The following is a 25,027-nucleotide window of genomic DNA, read 5'->3' on the forward strand; positions in this document are numbered from 1 at the left end:
CCAAAATAAAGGCAGTGATATGTTTGCAATCAGCCATCGCCCATGTGCACGTGCACATATTATTATTATTATTTTTACTATCCAAGCTACAACCCTAATTGGCAAAGCAAGATGCTATAAGCCCAGGGGCTCCAATAGGGAAAAATAGCCCAGTGAGGAAAGGGAATAAGGAAATAAATAAATGAAGAGAACAAATTAACAATAAATCATTCTAAAAAAAAGTAACAACGTCAAAACAGATATGTCATATATAAACTATTAACAACGTCAAAAATAAATAGGTCATATATAAACTATAAAAAGACTCATGTCTGCCTGGTCAACAAAAAAGCATTTGCTCCAACTTTGAACTTTTGAAGTTCTACTGATTCTTCAAAAGTTGGCTTCCAGCAATTACAGCAACTACTAGTTTCTTCATGTTATGATCTATGGAAATTTCATACAACAGCAAACTCCAGTACTGTATATGCGACCCAATGAAATAATCGTTAGTCCATCAATAACCGACCATATATTCCTTCCAAAACAAACATAGGCTCGTCTGCCATGAACTGTCACTTATGTAAATACACTACACATAAGTGCTATCAAGTTTCCCATTAATGTAGCTGTGTACAGTATCACAGTATGTCAAATAATGAAAACAAAATACATCAGCTGTTCAGAATGAATGCGAGCAAATGATACCAACAATATGCAGTCATTTGCTTTCATTTCAAACAATAGAAATTTAAGGTTTATTTAACCCTTTTACCCCCAGGCTATTTGGAACTTTCCAACCCTTAACCCTCAGGGGTTATTTTTTTTCAAGCACATTTTGCAGTATATTTTTTTTTAAATTACTCTAACAGCCTTAATTTTCGTCATAGAGAGGTCAGGTTGGTCTCATTCTCTTGGAAAATGCCTGAAGTTTCTCAAATAATTATCAAAAATATGCAAAAAAAAATGTAAATAGCAGTTTATTGCAAGGACGTACCGGTACGTCCATGGGGGTAAAGGGATGAGTTTTGTGAAACGTACCAGTACGTCCTTTGTGGGTAAAAGGGTTAACTGTTGGGGACGAAAATTGGATCTGAAATAGAAACATCTAAACAGGTAACAAACCTGGCGGTAGTTCAACACGCTAATAGTGTTAGATTCATTAGGTACTGGACAAAAGAATGACAGGTTGAAGAGGTTTAATATTACTAAGACCTCCTCTTAATACTCCCTGGGTTATCAAAATATCAGGATAATAAATGCTGGCTAAGTAAAGGCTTATTGTAAAATAAAGTACTTTCAGTATGGTACCATACAACCGAAAGTTAAAAGATGAGTTGATGGCATACCAAGAATCTGAAAAGTACCTACAGTATTACCATTGAAAACTGGAACCAACAAGAGTTTAAATTCTATAAATTATTTTATTTTACAGTTGACTAAAATCTTGGGAAGAGTACAATAGCTTCTCTCATCCTTTTTGGTAATGTAATTACTGTACTTTCCTATGTTACAGCAAACTGAAATCTTGGTAAGAGTACAAAAAATTAAAAATTACTTTAATATTTTTAATACAGCAGACTGAAATCTTGAGAAGAGTACAAAATTTCAAAAATTACTTTCCTATCTTTACTATAGCAGACTGAAATCTTGGGAAGGGTAAAAAATTTCAAAAATTACTTTCCTATCTTTATTACAGCAGACTGAAATCTTGGTAAGAGTACAAAAAATTAAAAATTACTTTAATATTTTTGATACAGCGGACTAAAATCTTTGGAAGAGTACAAAAACTTCCTTCAACCTTTTAAGCAATATAATTACTATCCTATGTAAATACTTGCCTGGTCTGGCCTTCCGTTTATATAAATAATGACACTAATAAGACAATGGTTTGAAATTTAATGTGTAAACAAAATCATAAATGAAGAGAGAAAATATTAGATAACATATTTTGTTCAAGGCCAGAATGCTAATGGCCTACATTCCTACAAGCTAACAAAAAATAGTAGACCACTACGTACCTGGTGAAATATTCCACGAAGCAGAATCCACAAGGTGTCTTCTTATATTTGTCTAACCCCATGACTATACGTTTAACATCACCAGATCGTCCAAAGAGCTCGTAGAGCTGTTCTTCCGTCGTATAAAAAGAAAGATTACCGACGTACAACGTGGTTGTGTTCCGTAGACACCGCTCTTGGTCCGCTCGTGAACCCTATGGGAAAAGGAGAGGTTATAGAAACTGTTCAATTTGAAAAAATCAGAGGACAAGGACTACCTTAAAGTGTCAGGCCTTTCTGTCCATCATATGCTCAAGTTTGACAGTAAATCAAGGCACAATTGTAGTTATCACCTGCATGACAAAGCACTGGGTAAACTTTTGTAACTTAATCTAGAGCATAAAATACAAACTAAAGAATTAAAAATTAATGAATTACTCAACACTTTGTCATTTGTTTCCCTGAAACACAAACCATCTTTACCTAGGAGACTCATTCCTCGTTTTCCAATGAGGAATGGCTCATAGAAATGACTGGCATTATTACAAAAAAAAAATCAGGAAAAGAGTTACATTATGATACTTTGCTAAGTCCAAATTGTCTGAGCTTACTGAAGAAGACTTAATGGAAAAGATCATCATTAATATGATGCAGTTACCCTTCACTTTCAAGGTTTCATTTACCCACATACAGTATAGATCTGAGAAATAGTTTCAATTTGTTTTGCTAATCCTCGAGATGTCCTCGTGGTTAGGATCACTGCCCAGTGGGAAGTTTTCCCTCAAAACGTTCCGCATCCCTCCTTGCAAAATCCCACTTCTCTAACTTGCTGTCTCTGTCTTACTGTATCCATCATCATGCAAGCATCTCCTTTAGTGTTTGTCTAACATCAATATTCCCTATTCTTTTTTTACCAATACCACAGTCTTTAACCCTTTTACCCCCAAAGGACGTACTGGTACGTTTCACAAAACTCATCCCTTTACCCCCATGGACGTACTGGTACGTCCTTGCAAAAAACTGCCATTTAAATTTTTTTTTGCATATTTTTGATAATTTTTTTGAGAAACTTCAGGCATTTTCCAAGAGAATGAGACCAACCTGACCTCTCTATGACGAAAATTAAGGCTGTTAGAGCAATTTAAAAAAAATATACTGAAAAATGTGCTTGAAAAAAAAAATAACCCCTGGGGGTTAAGGGTTGGAAAGTTCCAAATAGCCTGGGGGTAAAAGGGTTAATAGACTCATCATCGTCTCACGCTGACTCCATGCATTTGATGACTTTAGCAGAAGGTATAAGTACAGTACTCGATAAGTAGTTGGAATAATTGATGTATGCAGCCAAAGGATGATACAAATGTAAAACTCTTTGTTTGAGAGCCTAGATGATCCGCATAGCAAAGGAATAACCATCAACTCACTCATCATTAGGGGAAAACCCGAGCAGCCACGAATAACAATCTTGCACTTAAAAGTCCTTTATTACTGGAAGGGTTTCGCAATTGCAAACTCCCTCTCTGTTGTCAGACAACAGATGACGAATGCCGGCTAGAAACATCTGTGTCCTGAATGCGTGTGGACTTTGCATGTTTCAGTCATGATGAGGCCTTCAAACAGAAGGTGAAGATGATCATAGCCTTGGCATAGCGTGACAATCAAAGGCTTCCAGACCAATATGCTTAATTAAGTAAGGGGTTTCACGGTATGATGGACATAGTCATAAACGTCCTATAAAAAGGGAATAAAAATTCCCGTTTTCTAAGTACACAGAGGACTTGGTCCGCCCATCTACAAATGCTTCTTAAACCTTTATATTTGCAGCACAAATTGATATTAATCATTAGAAACACATGAAAATACCTTTGAACAATGTATTTCACCATTTTTTAGAAATATAGACATATGAAGGAAAATCATATATACTTCTGTAACTGAAAGAAAAACCGAACCAAAAGAAAATATACCCAAATTATATTAAAACCCCAAAAAATATAAGGAGGTCTACAAGAAAGTTTTTCAAAACAATATCAAATCTAAAAGAAGGAAGGGTATAGTCATCCAAGATATCTCATGGATGATAGGAGTCTTTTATTAACCCTTTTACCCCCAATGGACGTACTGGTACGTTTCACAAAACTCATCCCTTTACCCCTATGGACGTACTGGTACGTTTCACAAAACTCATCCCTTTACCCCCATGGACGTACTGGTACGTCCTTGCAAAAAACTGCTGTTTACACTTTTTTTTTTGCATAATTTTGATAAATTTATGAGAAACTTCAGGCATTTTCCAAAAGAATGAGACCAGCCTGACCTGTCTATGATGAAAATTAAGGCTGTTAGAGCAATTTAAAAAATATATATTGCAAAATGTGCTTGAAAAAAAAAAATTGCCAGGGGGTTAATGGTTGGAAAGTTCCAAATAGCCTGGGGGTAAAAGGGTTAAAAGGCAAAGTTTGTATTTACATAGGAAAAAAATTATCATATGAACATCAAGTACATGATTTCCACAAAATTAAACTTCTGGCTCCTGAAGATAAACTGTAATTGTGGATTATTTTTATCCTCAGAATGCTTGGCTACATAGGATGTCGGACGTACAACAGTGACTTGGTAAAGGTTGCGAAATGACCTATAAACGACACAGCAACCTATAATAGGTTAGATTAAGGAATATGAAGTCTCGATGTAAATGGCAAACTAGTTTTTTAGTACGATTATACTGTAGTATACGATAGAGCAATGGTAAACCTAGGATGAAAATAACAATATATCAATGTTCTGATATTCAGTAGCAAAATTTTTCTGCTACAATACATTGGGATATATATCTAATCACAATAATCTATCATAAAATATCCTTATCTCATTTTTCAATGGAAAATATACTCAGGCACGGGTATTTCTTAGAAGAAACGATTGATGACGGGAAGAAAACAGCCTATATTGTTTTTCTCCAAGCAAACAAGACTGCAGGGGGGCTTTTGGAACTGAGACACGGGAGTCACAATCCATCGGTACCGAAAGTTGTCAAAATCCAAACACATTGGTACCAAAGCCAGAACCTCGTAAATGCATCAATAAAGAGCCTAAGTATACAGCCTATACAAGAAGGAAATAATTTCTTATTTTATTAGAATTGAGAGAAGGGGCTGGGAGGATATGGACATAGATGTTAAAGGATAACTCGCTACCCTTCGCAGATGGCTATGAAATGTATACCATGAAATTGCTGAATTAGATCATTTGTATTATGAGTAGTCTAAATGGAACTTTTTTTTCTTATAAATCATTCAGAATGCAAGAAATAAAAATTTTAGCATTCATCTTTACTGGTTAGAAAAGAAAATATTATTGACGACGGACGCACAGCAGTGACTTGGTAAAGGTTGCGAAATGTTCTATAAACGACACAGCAACCTATAATAGGTTAGGTTAAGGAATATGAAGTCTCGATGTAAATGGCAAACTAGTTTCTTGGTACGATTATAGTATACTGTGGGGCAATCATAATGAAGAAAATAAAGTGGAGCAAAGACCAACTGAACTGTTTTACTGTATAATCAAAATAATGCCAAATTCCTCGTCCTCCACGTAGCGAACACTCGAAACGCCACATATACCACTTGCCAGAACAGAGAAGCAATGACATACAGCAATGTTAAATTGTGAGTAAAGTGAGCCAAGACAGCAAAAACTAATAAATTATTAAATAGTTTTGTTAAACCAGCAGACCAATATGCCTGTTGATGCGCTGAACCCTTTTACCCCCAGGCTATTTGGAAATTTCCAACCCTTAACCCCCAAGGGGTTATTTTTTTCCCAGCACATTTTGCAGTATATTTTTTTTTTTAAATTGCTCTAAAAGCCTTAATTTTTGTCATAGAAGGTCAGGTTGGTCTCATTCTCTTGGAAAATGCCTGAATTTTCTCAAAAACTTATCAAAAATATGAAAAAAAAAATTTTCATAGCATTTTTTTGCAAAGACGTACCGGTACGTCCATGGGGGTAAAGGGATGGCTTTTGTGAAACGTACCAGTACGTCCTTTGGGGGTAAAAGGGTTAAGAAAGGGGGTTTAGAGTACTACGGGCACGGCCACAAACTACCTAGAAAATGGGAATGATAATTCCCGTTTTCTATGCATCAGGAAGGCCCTGTCCGTTGATCTACAAACGCTCATATCCCTTCAATTTCCTGTACAAGCTGATATCAACCATTAGAAACATGAAAATACATCTGAACAACATATTTCACCATGTTTAGATACCTCTGAACATATTTCACCATGTTTAGGTACCTCTGAACATATTTCACCATGTTTAGGTACCTCTGAACATATCTCACCATGTTTAGGTACCTCTGAACATATTTCACCATGTTTAGGTACCTCTAAACATATTTCACCATGTTTAGATACCTCTGAATGTATTTCACCATGTTTAGGTACCTCTGAACATATTTCACCATGTTTAGGTACCTCTGAATATATTTCACCATGTTTAGGTACCTCTGAACATATTTCATCATGTTTAAAAATGCACACAAATGTAGGAAAATCATAATTCTGGTAATTAAATACAAACAACTAAAAAAGTTACACAATTTGATTAAAATAATACACAAAAAAGCCTCCCAGAATATTCTTCAACACAATAACAAATTTTTCAAGTAACTTCAAAGATGATTTACTAACTATGGTAGTCTCGTATATTTTTGTCATTATGCATAACTTACATTCAGCCAAATTCTACCCTAACATTGCAAATAAAAACAAAAATCAACAGGCCAACTAGAAATATTTCAAAATAATTATTTTCTTATGCATTTTCAAAGATTATTAATTATCTGGGCTACTTTTGGAAGCTTCTTTCATTATGCCTAACTCACATTCAGCCGAATTCTAGCCTAACAGTGAGTGAGACCAAAAATTACATAGAGGCCTATCAGGGTTTTTTCAAAATAATGCCCAAATTTAGGGAGCCTTTGTACATCAGCGGCCAGTTCCTCAAGCGTTGATTAAAACTGGACATCAACTAACCTAAACCTTTCCCCCCTAACCTAACCTACAAGCCATGTCCTTAACAACTTACCTCACGGGGAGGGGGGAGGGGTTACGGCCCCTGCGACCCCCCTTACACTGCCGTATTTTAAGTTAAACATAATACATACAGGTGGCCACTTTCATACATATACCCTTTAATCATTGAACTTATTTTTAATGCCTAGCCTCACTCAACGGCTTTCTGGCCTAAACTTCCTTCTATGCCTAACCCCATTCATCCGAACTCTAGCCTAACCTTGACAAAAAGCCTAACTTCATGGGGGGGGGGGGGGGGGGGTTACGGCCCCTGCGTCACCCCTTACACTGCCGTATTCTAAGTTAGACATAATAATACATACAGGTGGCCGCTTTCATACATCCACCCCTTAATCTTTGAGCTTACTTTCAATACCTAGCTTCATTCAACAGATTTCTGGCCCAAACTTCCTTCTATGCCTAACCCCATTCAACCGGACTCTAGCCTAACCCCATTCAACCGAACTCTAGCCTAACCCCATTCAACCAAACTCTAGCCTAACCCCCTTCAACCGAACTCTAGCCTAACCCCCTTCAACCGAACTCTAGCCTAACCCCATTCAACCGAACTCTAGCCTAACCCCATTCAACCGAACTCTAGCCTAACCCCATTCAACCGAACTCTAGCCTAACCCCATTCGGGTAGTTTGTAGCGCTACGGCCAAGCGTCCTAATTTACTTATTATCGCTCCGACTGTTATCTTGTATAGAATAAAAACGTTTGGAAATGGTCTACGGATCTTAAATATGTTGTGTAAGGGGGAGTCCGGGGGGGGGGGGGAGCCGCCCTGGGTAAGGATACGGCTTTTGGCATAGGTTAGGTGGGTTTTTTTTAAGTTAGCTTCTCCCGCCAAAATCGTTTTAAGAACGACGGCCACAGTTCAGAATATTCCCGTTTTCTACGTGATCTGGCCGTCACCCTGCAAAGGCTCCCCGAACTCTAGCCTAACCCCATTCAACCGAACTCTAGCCTAACCTCGACAAAAAAGCCTAACTTCATAGCCTACCTTGTAGTGCTGATCACGATAATTACTTAGATCTACACTTGGGGTGACAACAGCTACGGTGACATTCATCTTCGCGAGGTAAGGATATATTCTTGGCAAACAAATCTTGCTTTTGACATTAGGTACGAACTACCTCAGCGTAGGACGTCCCTCGGGGAGGTAACTACCGTAGCGTAGGTATTCTACGAGGTAGGTCTCTCTGTCTTGGCAAATATTAATCCTTCGCACATTAAATCCACCACTTGATGTATATTTTCTTATTATTTGTGGATAATAATCACTTAAATAAGGTAAAAACAGCGGTGGATGGAGAACACTTCGGCCCTGATACGGCTGGCGAGTGTTTTGTTTACGTTTTCAAGTTTTGAGTTTAACCTTTTCAACGGCTCCCCCATAAACCTTAAATTTTTATTCTATATTAATAAAGGTTATATTCACTTAATAAATTAATATTTTATTCCATATTAACAAAGGTTTTCATTAAATAAACCTGTTCTCACTATGTCTTTTTCATATAACTGTCGAAACTACTAATCAACTTTTCTATATTCCTGGTAAAATAACAAAAATGATTAGAGCATTTCAAATTTTTTAAATTATACTTTCTCTCATATATACTTTATTTCATTCTATATCAATAAAGGTTATATCTATTGAATAAACCTGTTCTCACAATCTGTCTTTTTTCATATAACTGTTGAAACTACTAATCAACTTTTCTATATTCCTGGTAAAATAACAAAAAAAAGATTAGAGCATTGAAAATTCTAAAAATATACTTTCTCTTATATATACCCCATAAACCTTAATATATCATTCTATATAAATAAAGGTGATCTTCATTGAATAAACCTGTTCTCACTATTTGTCTTTTTTTCATATAACAGTTGAAACTACTAATCAACTTTTATATATTCCTGGTAAAATAACAAAAATAGATTAGAGTATTTCAATTCTTTTAAATATACTTTCTCTCATATATACTTATGTATTGTTTTATTACTAATTCTTCTTTTGATTCATATCATAATCATTATTACTATCATAATTGTTATTAAAAGGAACGATATTAAGCAACTCAATGTGCCAAACTTGACTTACTAAGCTGGCCCAAATAAATTAGGGTGATGGAAATATATATTATATTAAATTCTATCATACATAGACATTTAAATTTTATCATTTCATCTATTAAACTTATGCTCCTTGAAAGAAGTTAAAATATTCAACACAGATAAACTAAAAATAAAAAAACACTGTTGACATAAACAAACATCTTTCTTTTAAAAACTCATTTGCAAAAAATATATTAAAATACTGTCACACACATTGCACTTTGGAAGTGTCTCATGAGGTATACAAGTTAATGATCCATAGGTTAATCTCTAATGAAATCTTGCTAAAATTTAATGTCTTTAAAATACTGCCACACACATTGCACTTTGGAAGTGTCTCATGATGTATACAAATTAATAATCCATGGGTTAATCTCGAATTAAATCTTGCTAAAATATGTCTTTTTATCTTTGGACTGATAATTCCCCTAGTGAAAAAATAGTTTTACTTGCTTTAATTTATTACTATGATTCCCTATACCACATAATTTGCCACTCTTTTAAAATAAAATGCTCCATTGTCATTACATAATCCTTAATTATTATTATTACTAGCCAGGCTACAACCCTAGTTGGAAAGCGCAAGATGCTATAAACCCAAGGGCTCTAACAGGGAAAAATAGCCCAGTGAGGAAAGGAAATAAGGAATAAATAAATCATGAGAATAAAATTAACAATAAATCATTCTAAAAACAGTAACAACGTCAAAACAGTTATGTCCTATATAAACTATTAACAACGTCAAAAATGGGGAATTTATTTGCAGAAAATTTATGACTGATTTACTATTAATATTACTAGCCAAGCTACAACCCTAGTTGGAAAAGCACGATGCTATAAGCCCAAGGGCTCCAATATGGAAAATATCCCAGTGAGGAAATGATATAAGGAAATAAACTACAAGAGCAATTCAAGAACAAAAACATTAAAATAAATCATACATATATAAACTATAAAAACTTCAAAACAAGAAGAGAAATAAAAAATAATGTGCCTCAGTGTACCCTGAAGTAAGAAACTCTAACCCAAGCCAGTGGAAGACCATGGTACAGAGGCTATGGCACTACCCAAGACTAGAGAACAATGGTTTGATTTTGGAGTGTCCTTCTCCTAGAAGAGCTGCTTACCATAGGTGAAGAGTCTCTTCTACCCTTACCAAGAGGTAGTAGTCTCTAAACAATTACAGTGCAGTGGTTAACCTCTTCATGAAGAAAATTATTTGGTAATCTCAGTGTTGTCAAGTGTATGAGGAACTAGGAGAATGTGTAAATAGACCAGACTATTTTGTGTATGTGTAGGCAAAGGAGAAATGAGCCATAACCAGAGATGGGGATCCAATGTAGTACTGTCTGGCCAGTTAAAGGACTCAATAACTCTCTAGCGGTAGCATCTTAGCAGCACCTGCTTTTCATTTTCTGTTGGAGACCTTGGCTTATAGCATCCTGCTTTTCCAATTAGGGGTGTAGCTTAGCTGCTAGTAATAATAATAATAATAATAATAATAATACAGTGATGGGCCGGTATCCAACATATATCAATATTTACCCCTTGAGGATAGAATTTTAGTGCTCTAATTTGTAATAAAAGCTCCTATCCCATTTAGAGCAAATAGTTAATTACTATCAACATCAGAATGAACCCAACCATCTATCTCTCATCTTTCTTATCTACCAACTAAATCTAACTATACTATACTCCAAGTTACCATAAACAACATGCCTTGGAACATATTCATAGAAAAGGACCATATTATGCTACAGTATATTTATCCTGATAGCCATGTCTTCGATGGGTATTGGCTGTGCAGCAATACCCTAGGACAAAAAAAAGGTTTCCGACTGAAGTATCGGTGTTTATATGTGAACTATGAGCTATTTTGCTGGCAATTAACATGATTAAAACTAAAGATAAAATGGAATTCTTGCAAATACTTAGATGGTGCTCTCCAGTTTTCCTTTATTTTTCTTGTATATTCCTATTATCATTACTAGCTAAGTTACAACGCTGGTTGGAAAAGCTGGATGCTATAAGCTAAAGGACTCCAACAGGGAAAATAGCCCAGCGAGATATAAACGTGTGCCGGAGTGTACCCCAAAGTTTTTTCCTTTTCAGTTTACACCTATATACTGTTGCTTCTCATCCGTGTTTTGATACATGTCCTTATCTTTTCTCGTCCCGAGCTGTTATTTTAGTGGCACCCAATGTTTTCTTATAAAGATCCCCCAAATATTCTGTCTTTTGTATCTTTACTATTCATGGCAATTTATTGCATAAACCACCAATTTTATATCTACTGTAGCTTTCCTATGTATGTCAATTTATCATGTTTGTTCAATACAGAATAGACAGTATTGTAATATTTTGCAGAATGTTTTAATGACAACTTTTTTAGAACTTTTCTTAATAGCTGCACGTTTCTGTCAGACCAACAAAAACAAATCAATTTCTATTTATTTCTTATTATAAATTGTATGTTTGGTAAATGCACTACTGTATTAGAATTACTTCATGTTTAGGGTTACTGCATCTATTCTTATAAAACCTGAACTGTTTGCTTGACTCGAGAAAATTTTTCCTCCTACCGTTCCATCGTTTTTTGGTTACATCGTAATTTATTCTCATTTCCCTTACTTCTGAAAAATCTCTTATATTCACAGGTTTCACAATTGCTGCATTATGCTTTTCTATTCGACCATAATCAGCCTATGTCTATGGATGATATGCTGTACTTCATGTATGTATGAGTAACTGGGCAGCAGCATACAGGCAGTGCCCCTGCATCTGTTACTGTTTTAAAAGGAATAAAGTACCTCGGTATTCATGTGTGCATACGTGTTATTCTTAAGAGTCGATACCCTAAGTGTACCATTTAGTGCTTTTGAAGCTGCCTGAAAAAGCACAAACTGCACTAAATTTTGAGATTCTCAACTCCCGGTGAGTAGAATCAGGTACATCGGCGAGGACTGGAATAAAAGTTCTCTTCTGGGACGTCATGACGTCACTTATAGCAGACAACTTTCAGCTACCGAGGTGTTGTGACAAGTTCAAATATGCCTGTACTTGCAAGGTCTCCCCTATACAAACTGAGTCCGTACATTGCACACTGATATACTGGCCCTAGAGCAGGAGATACAATATTTCTTTGGTAATCATATTGTATTGGATTCCCTGTTCTAGCTTTCCACAGGAAATTCTTAAGAGACCACACAGCACCTCCCAAAAAATAAATTTTTCCTTTGTCAAAACTTCTTAAATGGCAAGAAATTAGTATAAAATGTGTCCTGATGTACACTGCGATGAAGAATAAAAAGCTGAAATATTTAAACACAACCAAAATATATACCACAATGTACTGTATAAACATACATAGGTGTATGGCTTGAAGGTTGCTCATGAATGACTGAGGTAAGGGACAGGTCAATGACCTAGAGACTGTCCACATATACATACAATCAGTACAGAAGCCCCTATCCATCAAGCTTGGACCAGGGAGGGCCAGGTAATGGCTGCTGTTGATTCAGCAGGAAGAGCAATGGACTCCTCACAGCAATGGTAAGTTTGCAGACACTACTAGAAACTATCAAGATTGAGTGGGGCTTGAACTCTCGTCCAACAGATTGCCAAGCAGGGAAGTTTCCAATAGCCTACCGCAACCTTAAAGTAATTTAATCAAAATTAATAAAAATATCAGAAAAAGAGATATCAAATAAACGGTGGCCAAACTGATTCGTAGGTTTCTCTAAAATCCAAAGAGATGTGAAATCATAGACATCTAAAAGGAAATCAGACCATCCTTTACATTCAGATCTCCCTAGACAATTCTATCCTGCTCATAATACTAGGCAAGCAGTTAATTCTAATAGCCACGCCTTCTCCATCATGAGGCTCAATACTAGGCAGTACTCTAGAAGTTTTATTCCAGCTGTTACCAAATTGTGGAATGATCTTCCTAATCGGGTAGTTGAATCAGTAGAACTTCAAAAGTTCAAAGTTGGAGCAAATGCTTTTTTGTTGACCAGGCGGACATGAGTCTTTTTATAGTTTATATATGACATATTTGTTTTTGACGTTAATAGTTTATATATGACATATCTCTTTTGACGTTGTTGCCTTTTTTAGAATGATTTATTGTTAATTTATTCTCTTCATTTATTTATTTCCTTATTTCCTTTCCTCACTGGGCTGTTTTTCCCTGTTGGGGCCCCTGGGCTTGTAGCATCTTGCTTTTCCAACTAGGGTTGTAGCTTGGATAGTAATAATAATAATATCAAAAGAAAGCAGTAACGACAATAAAGAACAGTTCCATTTTCAAGAATACTATTAACTATTAACAGTAACAAATAAACAAATGGAGTCCTCTAAATGGACCAAACAAGGAGTGAAAAGAAGGCCAGCACAAATAAGGAATGATGAGGATGACATATATTTAATCCGATCCCATTTTCTTCCTCTTTTGAAGATGACAAGGGAATTGTTGAGCATTCTTGTTTCTAGAAAATGGCAAGGAAATACTGAGCATTTTTGTTTCCAGAAAATGGCAAGGAAATGTTGAGCATTCCAGTTTCTGGAAAATGACAAGGGAAATGTTGAGCATTCTAGTTTCTAGAAAATGACGAGGGAAATGTTGGGCATTTCAGTTCCTGGAAAATGATGAGGGAATTGTTGAGCATTCCAGTTTCTGGAAAATGATGAGGGAATTGTTGAGCATTCCAGTTTCTAGAAAATGAGGGAATTGTTGAGCATTCCAGTTTCTAGAAAATGACGAGGGAAATATTGAGCATTCCAGTTTCTAGAAAATGAGGGAATTGTTGAGCATTACAGTTTCTAGAAAATGACGAAGAAATGTTGAGCATTCCAGTTTCTAGAAAATGACGAGGGAAATGTTGAGCATTCCAGTTTCCAGAAAATGACAAAGAAATGTTGAGCATTCCAGTTTCTGGAAAATGATGAGGGAATTGTTGAGTATTCCAGTTTCTAGAAAATGACGAGGGAAATGTTGAGCATTTTATTTCTTAGAAAATGGCTAAGAAATCTTGAGTATTGTATTTCTTAGAAAATGGCAAAGAACTGTTGAATATTCTAGTTTCTCAACTATTTCCTAGATGGGTGAAATGGTGGGAAATAGGCCATGAATTAACTCAAGGTCTCATTCTGAGGTAAAGTCAAATGCCCTTAAACCATGGCAATCTGTAGGAGAAACAGAATCCCTACTGTTACCATGGAAATCACCAAGAAGCATAAAAAGACTTTTGATTACCTTGTATCATGATGGCAAGACATTGAGAAATTAGCATCACGTGAGTCTGGATTGCAATTGATGGAACACAAATGAAAGCTGCTATGCCAGCTATATAACTTAAATTTCCAGGCATTCCCATTCACAACACACCTTATGAGAAAAGGGTACTTATTCCTAATGTACACTGACATCCACCTGGTATGGTAGTATTACCACATGTCAGAGCTATTGGTTTCCAAACCTGGAATGAGATCAGATCAGTATCATCTTTGAAAAGCCAAAGTTTCAGGGCCCAGTAAAAGTATTATACTGTCTGGAGACAACTTAAAGGTGTCTAATATTGCCATAGAGTACAATACATTGGATATGATTTGGATACTGTACAATGGTCTGGGATTTTGCTCAATATATCCAAACAGTATAGGAAAATAACTATTAAAAGAAAAGATTTACCAGTCCCATGAGCTTGACTCTTACACACCTGGCCAAATAGGAAATTAAAACTAATAAATAAAGTTACATCGTACTTAACATGGATACGATATACAGTGAACCCTCGCTACTTCGCGGTTCGACCATCGCGGATTCACCACTTCGCGGATTTTTTTCATAACCCATATACATATACATATTGGTAATAACAAAATCAACATACTGTACTGAATAATCAATATAATCGATGCAAAAACTAACCTATACACAGATGTGTACAGTAAATGCGTTTGTTTCTTCATTATGATCAGAGAAACGTAAACAAAACATTGGTTGCCATTTTATATCGTGCTTTTTGGCGTGTTTAGGAAACGCATGATATAAAATCGCCTTTAATATTTGTGCCTGTTGCAGTTTAGGGTACTGTAGTACATGCATTAAGTGTTCTGTATATTAAAGGGTAGTTTGTTAACAGTACTACGTACAAGGGAAGGTTTTAAAAGTCTAAATATACATGTTAAATAAATAGGTAAATATGGTGTCACTACTTCGCGGATTTTCACCTATCGCGGCCGGGTCTGGAACCTATCTACCGCGATAAACGAGGGTTCACTGTACAGTATACAGAATAAAGATAACAGGTACACCAAATGCCAAAAACTGATAAAACTGATCAATTTCTTAACTGATACACTATGCAAGGCTATGTACCCTTCTGGTTAGCCATTTAAACTGAAGCAAAGTAAGTTACTTGTTCATTTACTCTATATTTTACTAAACAGGTGAATGAAAATAAAAATGCCAACATTCACATGAGCAAGGTCAGGTATATTTTGCTTGCATTTATTAACGATTCTTTTTTACAAGTTGTTTAGTCGAATGGTAAGTAGTTACCAGCTGTTACCAAGTTGTGGAATGATCCTCCTAATCGGGTTGTTGAATCAGTAGAGCTTCAAAAGTTCAAAGTTGGAGCAAATGTTTTTATGTTGACCAGGCTGACATGAGTCTTTTTATAGTTTATATATGACATATCTGTTTTTGACGTCGTTAACAGTTTATATAGGAAATACCTGTTTTGATGCTGTTACTGTTTTTAGATTGATATATTGTTAATTTATTCTCATCATTTATTTATTTCCTTTCCTCACTGGGCTATTTTTCCCTGTTTGAGCCCTTGGGCTTATAGTATCTTGCTTTTCCAACTAGGGTTGTAGCTTGGCTAATAATAATAATAACAATAATAATGTCGTATACGCAACTTTAACATCAACGCAGACTACAAAATTAATGAAAATAAGATGGACATCGTTACGGTTTTATCAGGGAATTTAATTGTTGATTTTTAAAGATCAGGTGGGACTTTATTTTTTTTTACCTACTTACACGTACTTACTTAAAACTTGTAAACTTCTTTATTTGTGTTACTTGTCCTTGTTTGGCTGACAGCTCCCTGCGAGAACTGCATGTTTATTTGTTGTATGATTCTGAAAAAACATTCAAAGGATCATACACCCTATTCCATATCAACTGTCAACACGCACAAGATAAGAACTTTGAATATTCTTGAAAGATTTAGTGTTTTCAGTCCACTTTTAAACTGAGAGCTCATTGCACTATTGTACTTTGGGGTTGAAAACATGAAGGTTTTGTATAAAATACTCCAAAGTGCATCTTTACACCCTATTCCATATCAACTGTCAACACGCACAAGATAATTACTTTGAATATTCTTGAAGGAATTAGTATTTTCAGTCAACTTTTAAACTGAGAGCTCATTGCACTATTTGGGGTTGCAAACATGAAGGTTTTATATAAAATACTCAAAAATGCATCTTTGGTTTAGATAAATGACTTGAAACCATGTGATAAAATCATCTATAAACATCTTTAGTCAGTTGTGTTGTGTACATGAGAAAATCTAAAAACAACTTTGGACCGTGTTGTTAGTTTCAAGAGGTTTAGCGAGTAGTATTACTAATTTCTCTTCAGCTTTACATAATTTTGCATAATGTAAGTTCTAACTTTCTGTTGATCTACATATTTTTGGCAAGTGTTACTTTCCACTGTTCCCTACAGACTTTTCCGACACAACTGAATGCTCGCATAGAAGGTTTCAAGAAGGTACTGTAATTGTCTATTCTGTTCATGTGCAAATATTCGAATGTACTATGATAACTAAACAACTCTGTCCCGTTTATAAACATTTACAATTACTAGCCCAAAACCACGTTTATAAACATTTAAGACTACTATCCCCAGTTCAAATTTAAAAACATTTACGATAAATACCCCTAGATCACGTCTATAAACATTTATAAAAGTAATTTATTTTGGTATGAAAATTTGTAGGGTTAACTACAGTAGTTCTGTACATTCAAAGTAAAAACTTTATTTTTAACTACTGTATACATCTTTAGAGATCTGTACGCTTTACGATTGTTTCTAGCGGTTCTATGGGGCGATTGATTCTTTTCTTTTCGCAAAGCTAACGAGATTTTTTAGGTCATTGGTCCCAATTTCCTGGCAAGCATCATATGGAGCTGATGATCTGTAAGTTCAACTCCATCATTATATTTTCATATGAATATACAGCAGGTATACATATCACCACACAAATACTTCAGTACGCTACCAGATTCTTTTTCTTCTACAATGTAGTTGATACAGTGATAAACTTCCTATTTCTTTTATCTAGTAACAGGTTAAAATGTGCATCGGTTAGTAACCTGTTGGCTCAGAACGAACTCATTGGGAAAAGAAGATAAATAACCAATCTATCTATTGTTTTTGAAGGTTCTGCTGATGAAAAGTGGGTGATGGTACACCTAGCAGAAGAGGATAGAGGCATTATTCCCAATTTACTCTTCCTTTTACCTTTGAGCTACCCTATACCTCTATAGAAAAGGAGAGTGAATAGGTGTTCCATACCATGGCCTACAATGTCACTTTCAGTCTCTTACAAGACTGGGAAAAGATGATGTAATAGCATACCTGAAACACAGACTTTGCTTCGGTTTACTATCCTGAAAAGGAACAGATCTAAATGGGTATAAACAGTTGCCTGTGGCCCTACGGGACTTCCTGCTAACGGTCAACTTGAAAGTTTTTTTTTCTTCTCAAAAGAATAAGATTCCAAGGATTTTGAAAAATTCTCAATTATTACTACTATTACAAAGAAATGAAGTTCCCAAATGTAACGCGCACACTCACGCAGAAGACACCTAGATACTCGGATTGCCTAGGCTGAAGCAAGGTAGATCCAGGTTACAAGAATGCAAAGGTATTCCAAGAATAGGTTCTCAAGTTGTAAAGGTCCCTGATGATACACGAATTTGGAACCGTGGTGTAGAAGCATTGATATCGGGTGCCAGGAGCATTTGTCGGACCCGGGTTCATCAACCTGAGATCCGTATAATATTAGCCAATAGCTATAATCGAGGACTATGTGACGAGGAGTGAGAATTGTCAAAATTTATAAGAGGAAAAACACATCAACATGCAGACCAAGTGTTCATGAAATACTATAAAACTCATCTTGCTTCCACATAAACTTTGCTGTAGCAGAATATATATAATTCCATATATTCATCTTTTTATAAATGTACAAAATAGAAACTTATTAAACCAACAGCCATTTAAGTGTGCCCATTCACTGCTGAAGCTGAATAAAAATAAATAGCTTACGTCGTGAGTGGGCGGTACCCTGTCACTTCATGTTAACAACTAATAATTACAACTTTGTTACCAAGACAAAAAGCCTAATTCCAGCCATCATCAGATGCTCCTACATTAGAGGAAGGAGGCTTTCTACTTGTGATCCAGAAATTATCAGGATAAGCCAGAAAACCAGATTACAAGGGTTTGAAGAAACCACAGTTTGTTTTACATTCAGCCAGGATTTGTGGCCATTTTCTATTTGTCGGATTCATATAGGGACCTGTATCAGCACAAGTTCCAGTAATTTCCCTAGAAAGGAATGAGATATCATGCTTCTTGGTCCTGGTAAGAAGCAAGGGCAATAACAACAATATCTTCCTAATCTTATATACTAATTGTTAGGAAATCTCCAACTCTAGGTTTTGAATCTCCAAAGGCAAGGTGCTGACAGCCTCTTCAGGATCTCAAAACTCTCAAGATTATACCACAGGGAACAGAGACTACTGTAAACAAACCACTGAAGACTTTAAGGTTGCTTAAGAATGTATACTATACTCCATACAGAAAAGAGATCTTTACACCAGAGAGGAAAAAACACTACTTTAAACAAACCACTCTGAGGACTGTTTACATTTGCTTGAGAATGTACATTCCAATCAGAAAGCAATCTTTATATTAGAGAGAGAGAAAGAAAAAATATGACTAATTCAAACAAACCACTCATGAGAATGTTTATGGTTGCTTAAGAATGTATACTCCAACAAGCAACAAATCTGGATACATACCCATGAGAGCTAGACAATGGAGCAGACTGTGAGCGATCTCAATACCATTACCTTTTGTGAATGGGTGGAAACTGTCCACAAGCAAACCTGGAGGAACACTTCTTTCCAGTAACAATGGAGGAAGAGGAGCTAGCATACCATGTCAACATTTTCCTTTGTAGTTTCATGGAGCCATAGACAGAGAAAGAGCAGGGATGGTTGTCCTCTGTTCAGACAAGAAAAGGACAGGTGGGCATTCATGATTCACCTTGACCGAGTATAAGATATGTTCAATATTATAACTTAGTCATGGGCAGGACTGAACACTAAAAATTGGTGAAACAGTGACAGCAGCTACACAAGCCCCATGCTATGGTAAATGGGCCTGAAAGGTACTCATCACCGGGTAAGCACCATTACCCTCTCATGAAGAAGGGTGGTTGCTAGAAGTTCGACGAGGATTCTGCTTCTTAAAAAAAGGACCCAAAGAAGAAGAACAGTTGCGCTAGTAGAAGAAAAAAAGAAATGAGCCTACTTGTATCTCTTGAAATATGAACACTTCTCCCCAACTACAGTCACTAGGGGAAAATGATACTCCTAACCTTCCCTGAGGATCACCTCGTGTCAAAACCAAGGTCTCCTACCCCTCCGCCCATTAATTTCTTCAGAGGATCCTGCCCTGCAGGTCGAGAAACACCAGAAAAAGAGGGAGCTATAAAGTTTCTTCGGCATCAGTTTCAGCGCAGCCACAGTTGATTTAAAAGTGTTCTTGTTACATTTCTTCTTGGCAAACTCTGACCTCAGTAGAAGAGGCCACAACCAGCACTCATCGCAAGGGGATAACTGCAAACAGTCATGCCCCCCCCCAAAAGAAAAAAAAAACCCACAGAGCTATAAAATTTCTTTGGAATCAGTTTCAGCACAGCCAAAGTTGATTTAAAAGTGTTCTTGTTACCCTTCTTCTTGGCAAACTCTGCCCACTGCAGAAGAGGCCACGACCAGCACTCATCGCAAGGAGGTAACTACAAACAGTCATGCCACGGCAAAAAAAGAATAACAACAGATAAGGAGGATCAACAGCAGGTTTGCACACAAATCTGCCACATTTCTTCCCATGTTTACCCAAACACAACCACATCTGCACACTTATCCATTTATTCTGGAAAGAGAAAGCAGAAGATTAACAAAACCATAATTTGGGAGGCAGTATGAATACTTGCGTAGTGCTTGCAGCTGAAGACAAAAGTGCTGGTCTTGTTGACCGATATTAGAACTACCTCGGTAAATATTAACGTCTGCTCTAGTTTCGCTGAAGTCTTACCCCCTATTGGAGGTCTCAAGTTTGTATTTGTGAAGGAACAACTAAATTTTCCACGTAACCCAACTTAGGACACCATTTTAACTCAGCGAGGAGAGAACCTCTCGTATCTACAGTGCACTATAAAGATTATACCTTAACAACTCTTAAGTTTTCTTTTTAACTATTATATGTATTTGTTTCTTTAATCATTTCTTTTTCTCTTTCAAAGTACTTATATAAAACATTTCCTCTGTTCTATTTTATTTTCATCAATTATTGGAAAAATCAATATATTCGCTATCAAAATCATCTTTATTCTTTATAGTACAGTACAGTATATGATTACTACACAAATCAACCTAAGTACAGTACTGTATCGTATTCTAACGGGAAGTGTTCCAAGGCTTCGTTACCATTTCCACAAAAACATAGTTCTTTTTCCCTTCCTCTCCAGTTCAATTTAAGCGTCTTTTCCCTTTCATCATGAGTTTACGTTGTAACAGACTTAGTATGGCAGGTTTTCACTCATTAACTATCAAGGTACATTATCTCTGAAAGGAGCACGGGTAAATTTATAATATACTACAAGAAACCTGATGTTGAAATATTAAACACGATTAACTGTATTGTTACCTCAAGAAAATGAAGATTTTACGATAAAACAAAGTTTTATGAATACTTACCAGGCAGATATTTATATATATATAGCTATAGCCTCTGTCGGTCCGGCAGATTTTTCAAAACTCGCGGCAACCGCCGAGTGGTGGTTGTTCGGTTAGGTGGTTAACAACCCTTACAGGGTGGTACTTGGAATCATTCCCATTTTCTGTTCCTCAGATCATGCTCTTGCCCGACATGTTTCCTGAGGGGAGGTGGGTGGGACTTTAAATATATATATAACTGCCAGGTAAGTATTCATAAAACTTTGTTTTATAATAAAAACTTCATTTTTACGAATAGAACTTACCTGGCAGTTATATATATATAGCTGATTCACACATTTGAAGGTGGGTGAAAGACAGCCAACATTGTTGGGAAACAACTATAAGTCATAGGTAATCACCTTCATTCCTTACCAGCTAAGGTAGCTGACTTCAAAGGTTCCTGCCTCTAGAGTTGCTTTCCCTTAGGAGTGCCAGCCAGGTGGAGACCTGTTACGCTGAAACGACTCAATCGAGTCTGTCAAACGGGGCGAGACCAACAATTTGACTAGACTTCTGCACTATCCCCCTTTTATTATCTGCAACCTTACTCAACTTAACCACCTAACCTTGCAGACTAGATATCTTACTTATCTAGCTAGACTGAGGGTGCTGTTCCCACAAGCCAGTACCCTCAGACAACCATAAAAGCACAAACCCAGTTACAGGCATACCGTACAATAGTTAAGGTTGAGGGGAGGTAGTAACTCCTTTACCCAATACAGAAGCAGTAGCTACGCATGGGCCCAAAGTGTAACACTTTTCATAGTCAACTCTTACCTCTCCGAGGTAATGAGAAGCGAACACAGAGTTGCTTCTCCAAAATGTTGTGCCCATTATTTGCTTAACTGACACATTCTTCTGATATGTCAGTGATGTTGTAATCGCTCTCACCTCGTGAGCCTTTACTTTAAACAGACCGAAGTTCTCCTCCTCACATAAGAGGTGAGCTTCTCTTATCGTCTCCCTCAAGAAGAATGATAACGCATTCTTCGAGAGGGGCTTTTGTGGATTCTTTACCGAACACCATAAAGAACTGGATGCACCTCTTAAATTCTTCGTCTGTGATAAATATGCCCTGAGAGCTCTAACTGGGTAGAGGAGTCTCTCCTCCTCTTGGCCCACTAAATTTGTGAGGTTAAGAACCTCAAAACGTCCCCGGCCAGGGTTTGGATGGGTTCTCCTTCTTAGCGAGGAAGTCGAGCCTTAACGAACATACTGCTCCATCCTGGTTGAAGCCCACCTGCTTCTCTATTGCATGAATCTCGCTGACCCTTTTTGCTGTGGTAAGAGCCATCAGGAACAGAGTCTTCTTAGTTACATCCCTAAGGGTCGCTTGCGAGATGGGCTCAAACTTCCAGCTGCATAAGAACTTCATACATCCAAATTCCAAGCCGGGGGTCTGAATTGAGTCTGTTTAGTCGTTTCAAACGACTTTAAGAGATCCTTCACGTGTCAATCTTGCGTCAAATCTATGCCTCTGTGCCTAAAGACAGCCGAAAGCATATTTCTGTATCCTTTTATGGTGGATACAGCCAGCTTAGAGTCTTGCCTGAGGAACAATAGAAAATCAGCTATCTGGCTCACATAGGTAGAGGTTGGAGACACTTTGCGTTGTTTACACCACGATCTAAAGGTCTCCCACTTCGATTGGTAGACTCTCTGTGAAGAGACCCTCCTCGCTCTGGCGATTGCTCTTGCAGCTTGTGTAGAATAGCCTCTCGCTCTGACAAGCTTCTCGATAGTCTGAAGGCAGTCAGTTGCAGAGCGAGGGGGTTTTGATGATACCTCTCGAAGTGGGGCTATTTGAGAAGCTTTGGACTGGAGGAAGGCTTCTCGGAAAGTCCACTAACATCTCCACCACCTCTGTGAACCACTCTCTTGCTGGCCAGAATGGAGCTATCAAGATCATTCTCCCTGCCTCGAGAAGAGCGAATTTCTTGATGACTAGGTTGATAATCTTGAATGGGGGAAACGCAAAAGTGTCTATCCCTGGCCAGTCCATCAAGAAGGCGTCTACTGCTATTCCTTCCTCGTCCGGGACTAGGGAGCAATAGTTGGGGATTCTCTTGCTCTGGTTGGAGGCGAAGAGGTCTATTGAAGGCCTCCCCATAACTTCCACAGCCTCTGACAAACCTGATGGTTGAGGGTCCATTCTGTGGGCAGAACTTGCCCTTTCCTGCTGAGCATGTCTGCTCCTACCTTCTGTCCCTGCACGAATCTCGTTAAAAGCTCTACGCCATTCTCCTCCACCCACAGAAGGAGATCTCTTGCTGTTCCGTACTGGGATAGAGAATGAGTCCCTCCTTGCTTCTTGATGTAAGCCAGGGCCGTGGTATTGTCTGAATTGACTTCTACTACTCTCCCCGAGACAGAGTCTTTGAAGGCTTTCAATCCTAACAGAATGGCCATCAACTCTTTCCTGTTGATGTGCCATTCGTTCTGTTCCACTTCCCAAGAGCCTGAGTCCTCCCTGCTCCGACTCCGAAGCGTCTGAGAACAACACTAGGTCTGGGTTCTTCCTGAATAGGGAGATTCCTTCCCCTAATATCGACGGATCCAACCACCAACTCAGATGTCTCTTGATCTCTGCTGGAATGGGGAAGGAAAAGGAGTCCTGATTCTTCCTGTCCCATACTCTTAAAAGGAAGTGTTGTAGAGGTCTGAGATGCAACCTTCCCAGGGAGACAAACTGCTCGAGCGAGGAGAGGGTGCCCAGCAAACTCATCCAATCCCTCGCCGAGCACTTCTGCCTCCCCTGGAATTCCTGCACCTTCTCGAGGCACCTGTTCTGCCTTTCTTGGGAGGGAGAAGCCTGAAAACGAGCCGAGTCCAGAACTACCTCCAAATAAAGAATCGTCTGACTCGGTTCGGTTTGGGACTTCTTGTGTAAGTCCTCCAGACACCTGTTCTTCGACCGGGACCTTATCAGCCAGTCGTCCAGATATAGGGATACTCTTATCCCCTCTTGATGAAGCCATCCCGCCACGTTTGCCATTACTCAGGTGAAAACTTGAGGGGTCATGTTGAGGCCGAAACAAAAGGCCTTGAATTGGAAGCACCTGCCCTGGTCTACAAATCTTAGGAACTTCCTTGAAGTCGGGTGGATGGGGATATGAAAGTAAGCGTCTTGTAAGTCCAGAGATACCATCCAGTTCCCTGGACGGACCGCTGCCAGCACCGACTGAGTCGTCTCCATGGTAAACTTGGTCTTTTCTACAAAGACGTTCAGTGCGCTGACATCTAGAACGGGTCTCCATCCACCCGAGCTCTTGGGCACCAGAAACAGGCGATTGTAGAACCCTGGGGATTCTAGTTCCAGGACCGGTTCTATTGCTCCCTTTTCCAGCATCTGGTTTACCAGATCCAGTAGTGCCCCTTGTTTTATGGCATTCGAGTATCGAGCTACTAAGGCTAGTGGTGTTCTTGAAAGTGGAGGCTTCTTCAAGAGGGGGATCTGGTACCCCTCTCTGATGACCGAGAGGGACCAGGCGTCCGCCCCTCTTTCCTTCCAGGCATGCCAAAAGTGTGACAGCCTTGCTCCTGCTGCTGTCTGGAGGACTTGTGACTCAATTCTTAGCGCGGGCCCTGAACGTCCTTCTGTTCGCTCTTCTGCCCGTCTCCTGCCTTCTTCCTCTGAATTCCGTCTAGTTGGGGCTCTACCCAGAAAGAGCTGCTGAACCTTCTTCTCCTCCTTCTTCAAGGATGACGGATTTCCCGGTAGAGCCTTCGTTGCGGAGCGCGTCAGGAGGTCT

The 25,027-nt window shown here is 37.9% G+C and overlaps 1 protein-coding gene across 2 annotated transcripts in view; it reads right to left on the reverse strand.

Moving 5' to 3' along the window:
* The window catches only part of Cbp20 (cap binding protein 20), a 37,061-nt gene that overhangs the window by 5,636 nt on the left and 6,398 nt on the right, over positions 1 to 25,027 (reverse strand). Inside the window, exons 1-2 of one of the 2 annotated variants that reach the window (XM_068384573.1) lie at positions 8,065 to 8,503; positions 2,001 to 2,194 (exon numbers count right to left, since the gene is read on the reverse strand). In XM_068384573.1, the coding sequence (XP_068240674.1) occupies positions 2,001 to 2,194; positions 8,065 to 8,133 (263 nt within the window). In that variant the 5' untranslated portion in view covers positions 8,134 to 8,503. Of the gene's footprint in view, positions 1 to 2,000; positions 2,195 to 8,064; positions 8,504 to 25,027 lie in introns of those variants that run through there. The other variant, XM_068384574.1, reaches the window with a different exon arrangement.

This window comes from Palaemon carinicauda, chromosome 12, assembly GCF_036898095.1.
Source record: "Palaemon carinicauda isolate YSFRI2023 chromosome 12, ASM3689809v2, whole genome shotgun sequence".
Classification (NCBI taxonomy): Eukaryota; Metazoa; Arthropoda; class Malacostraca; order Decapoda; family Palaemonidae; genus Palaemon; species Palaemon carinicauda.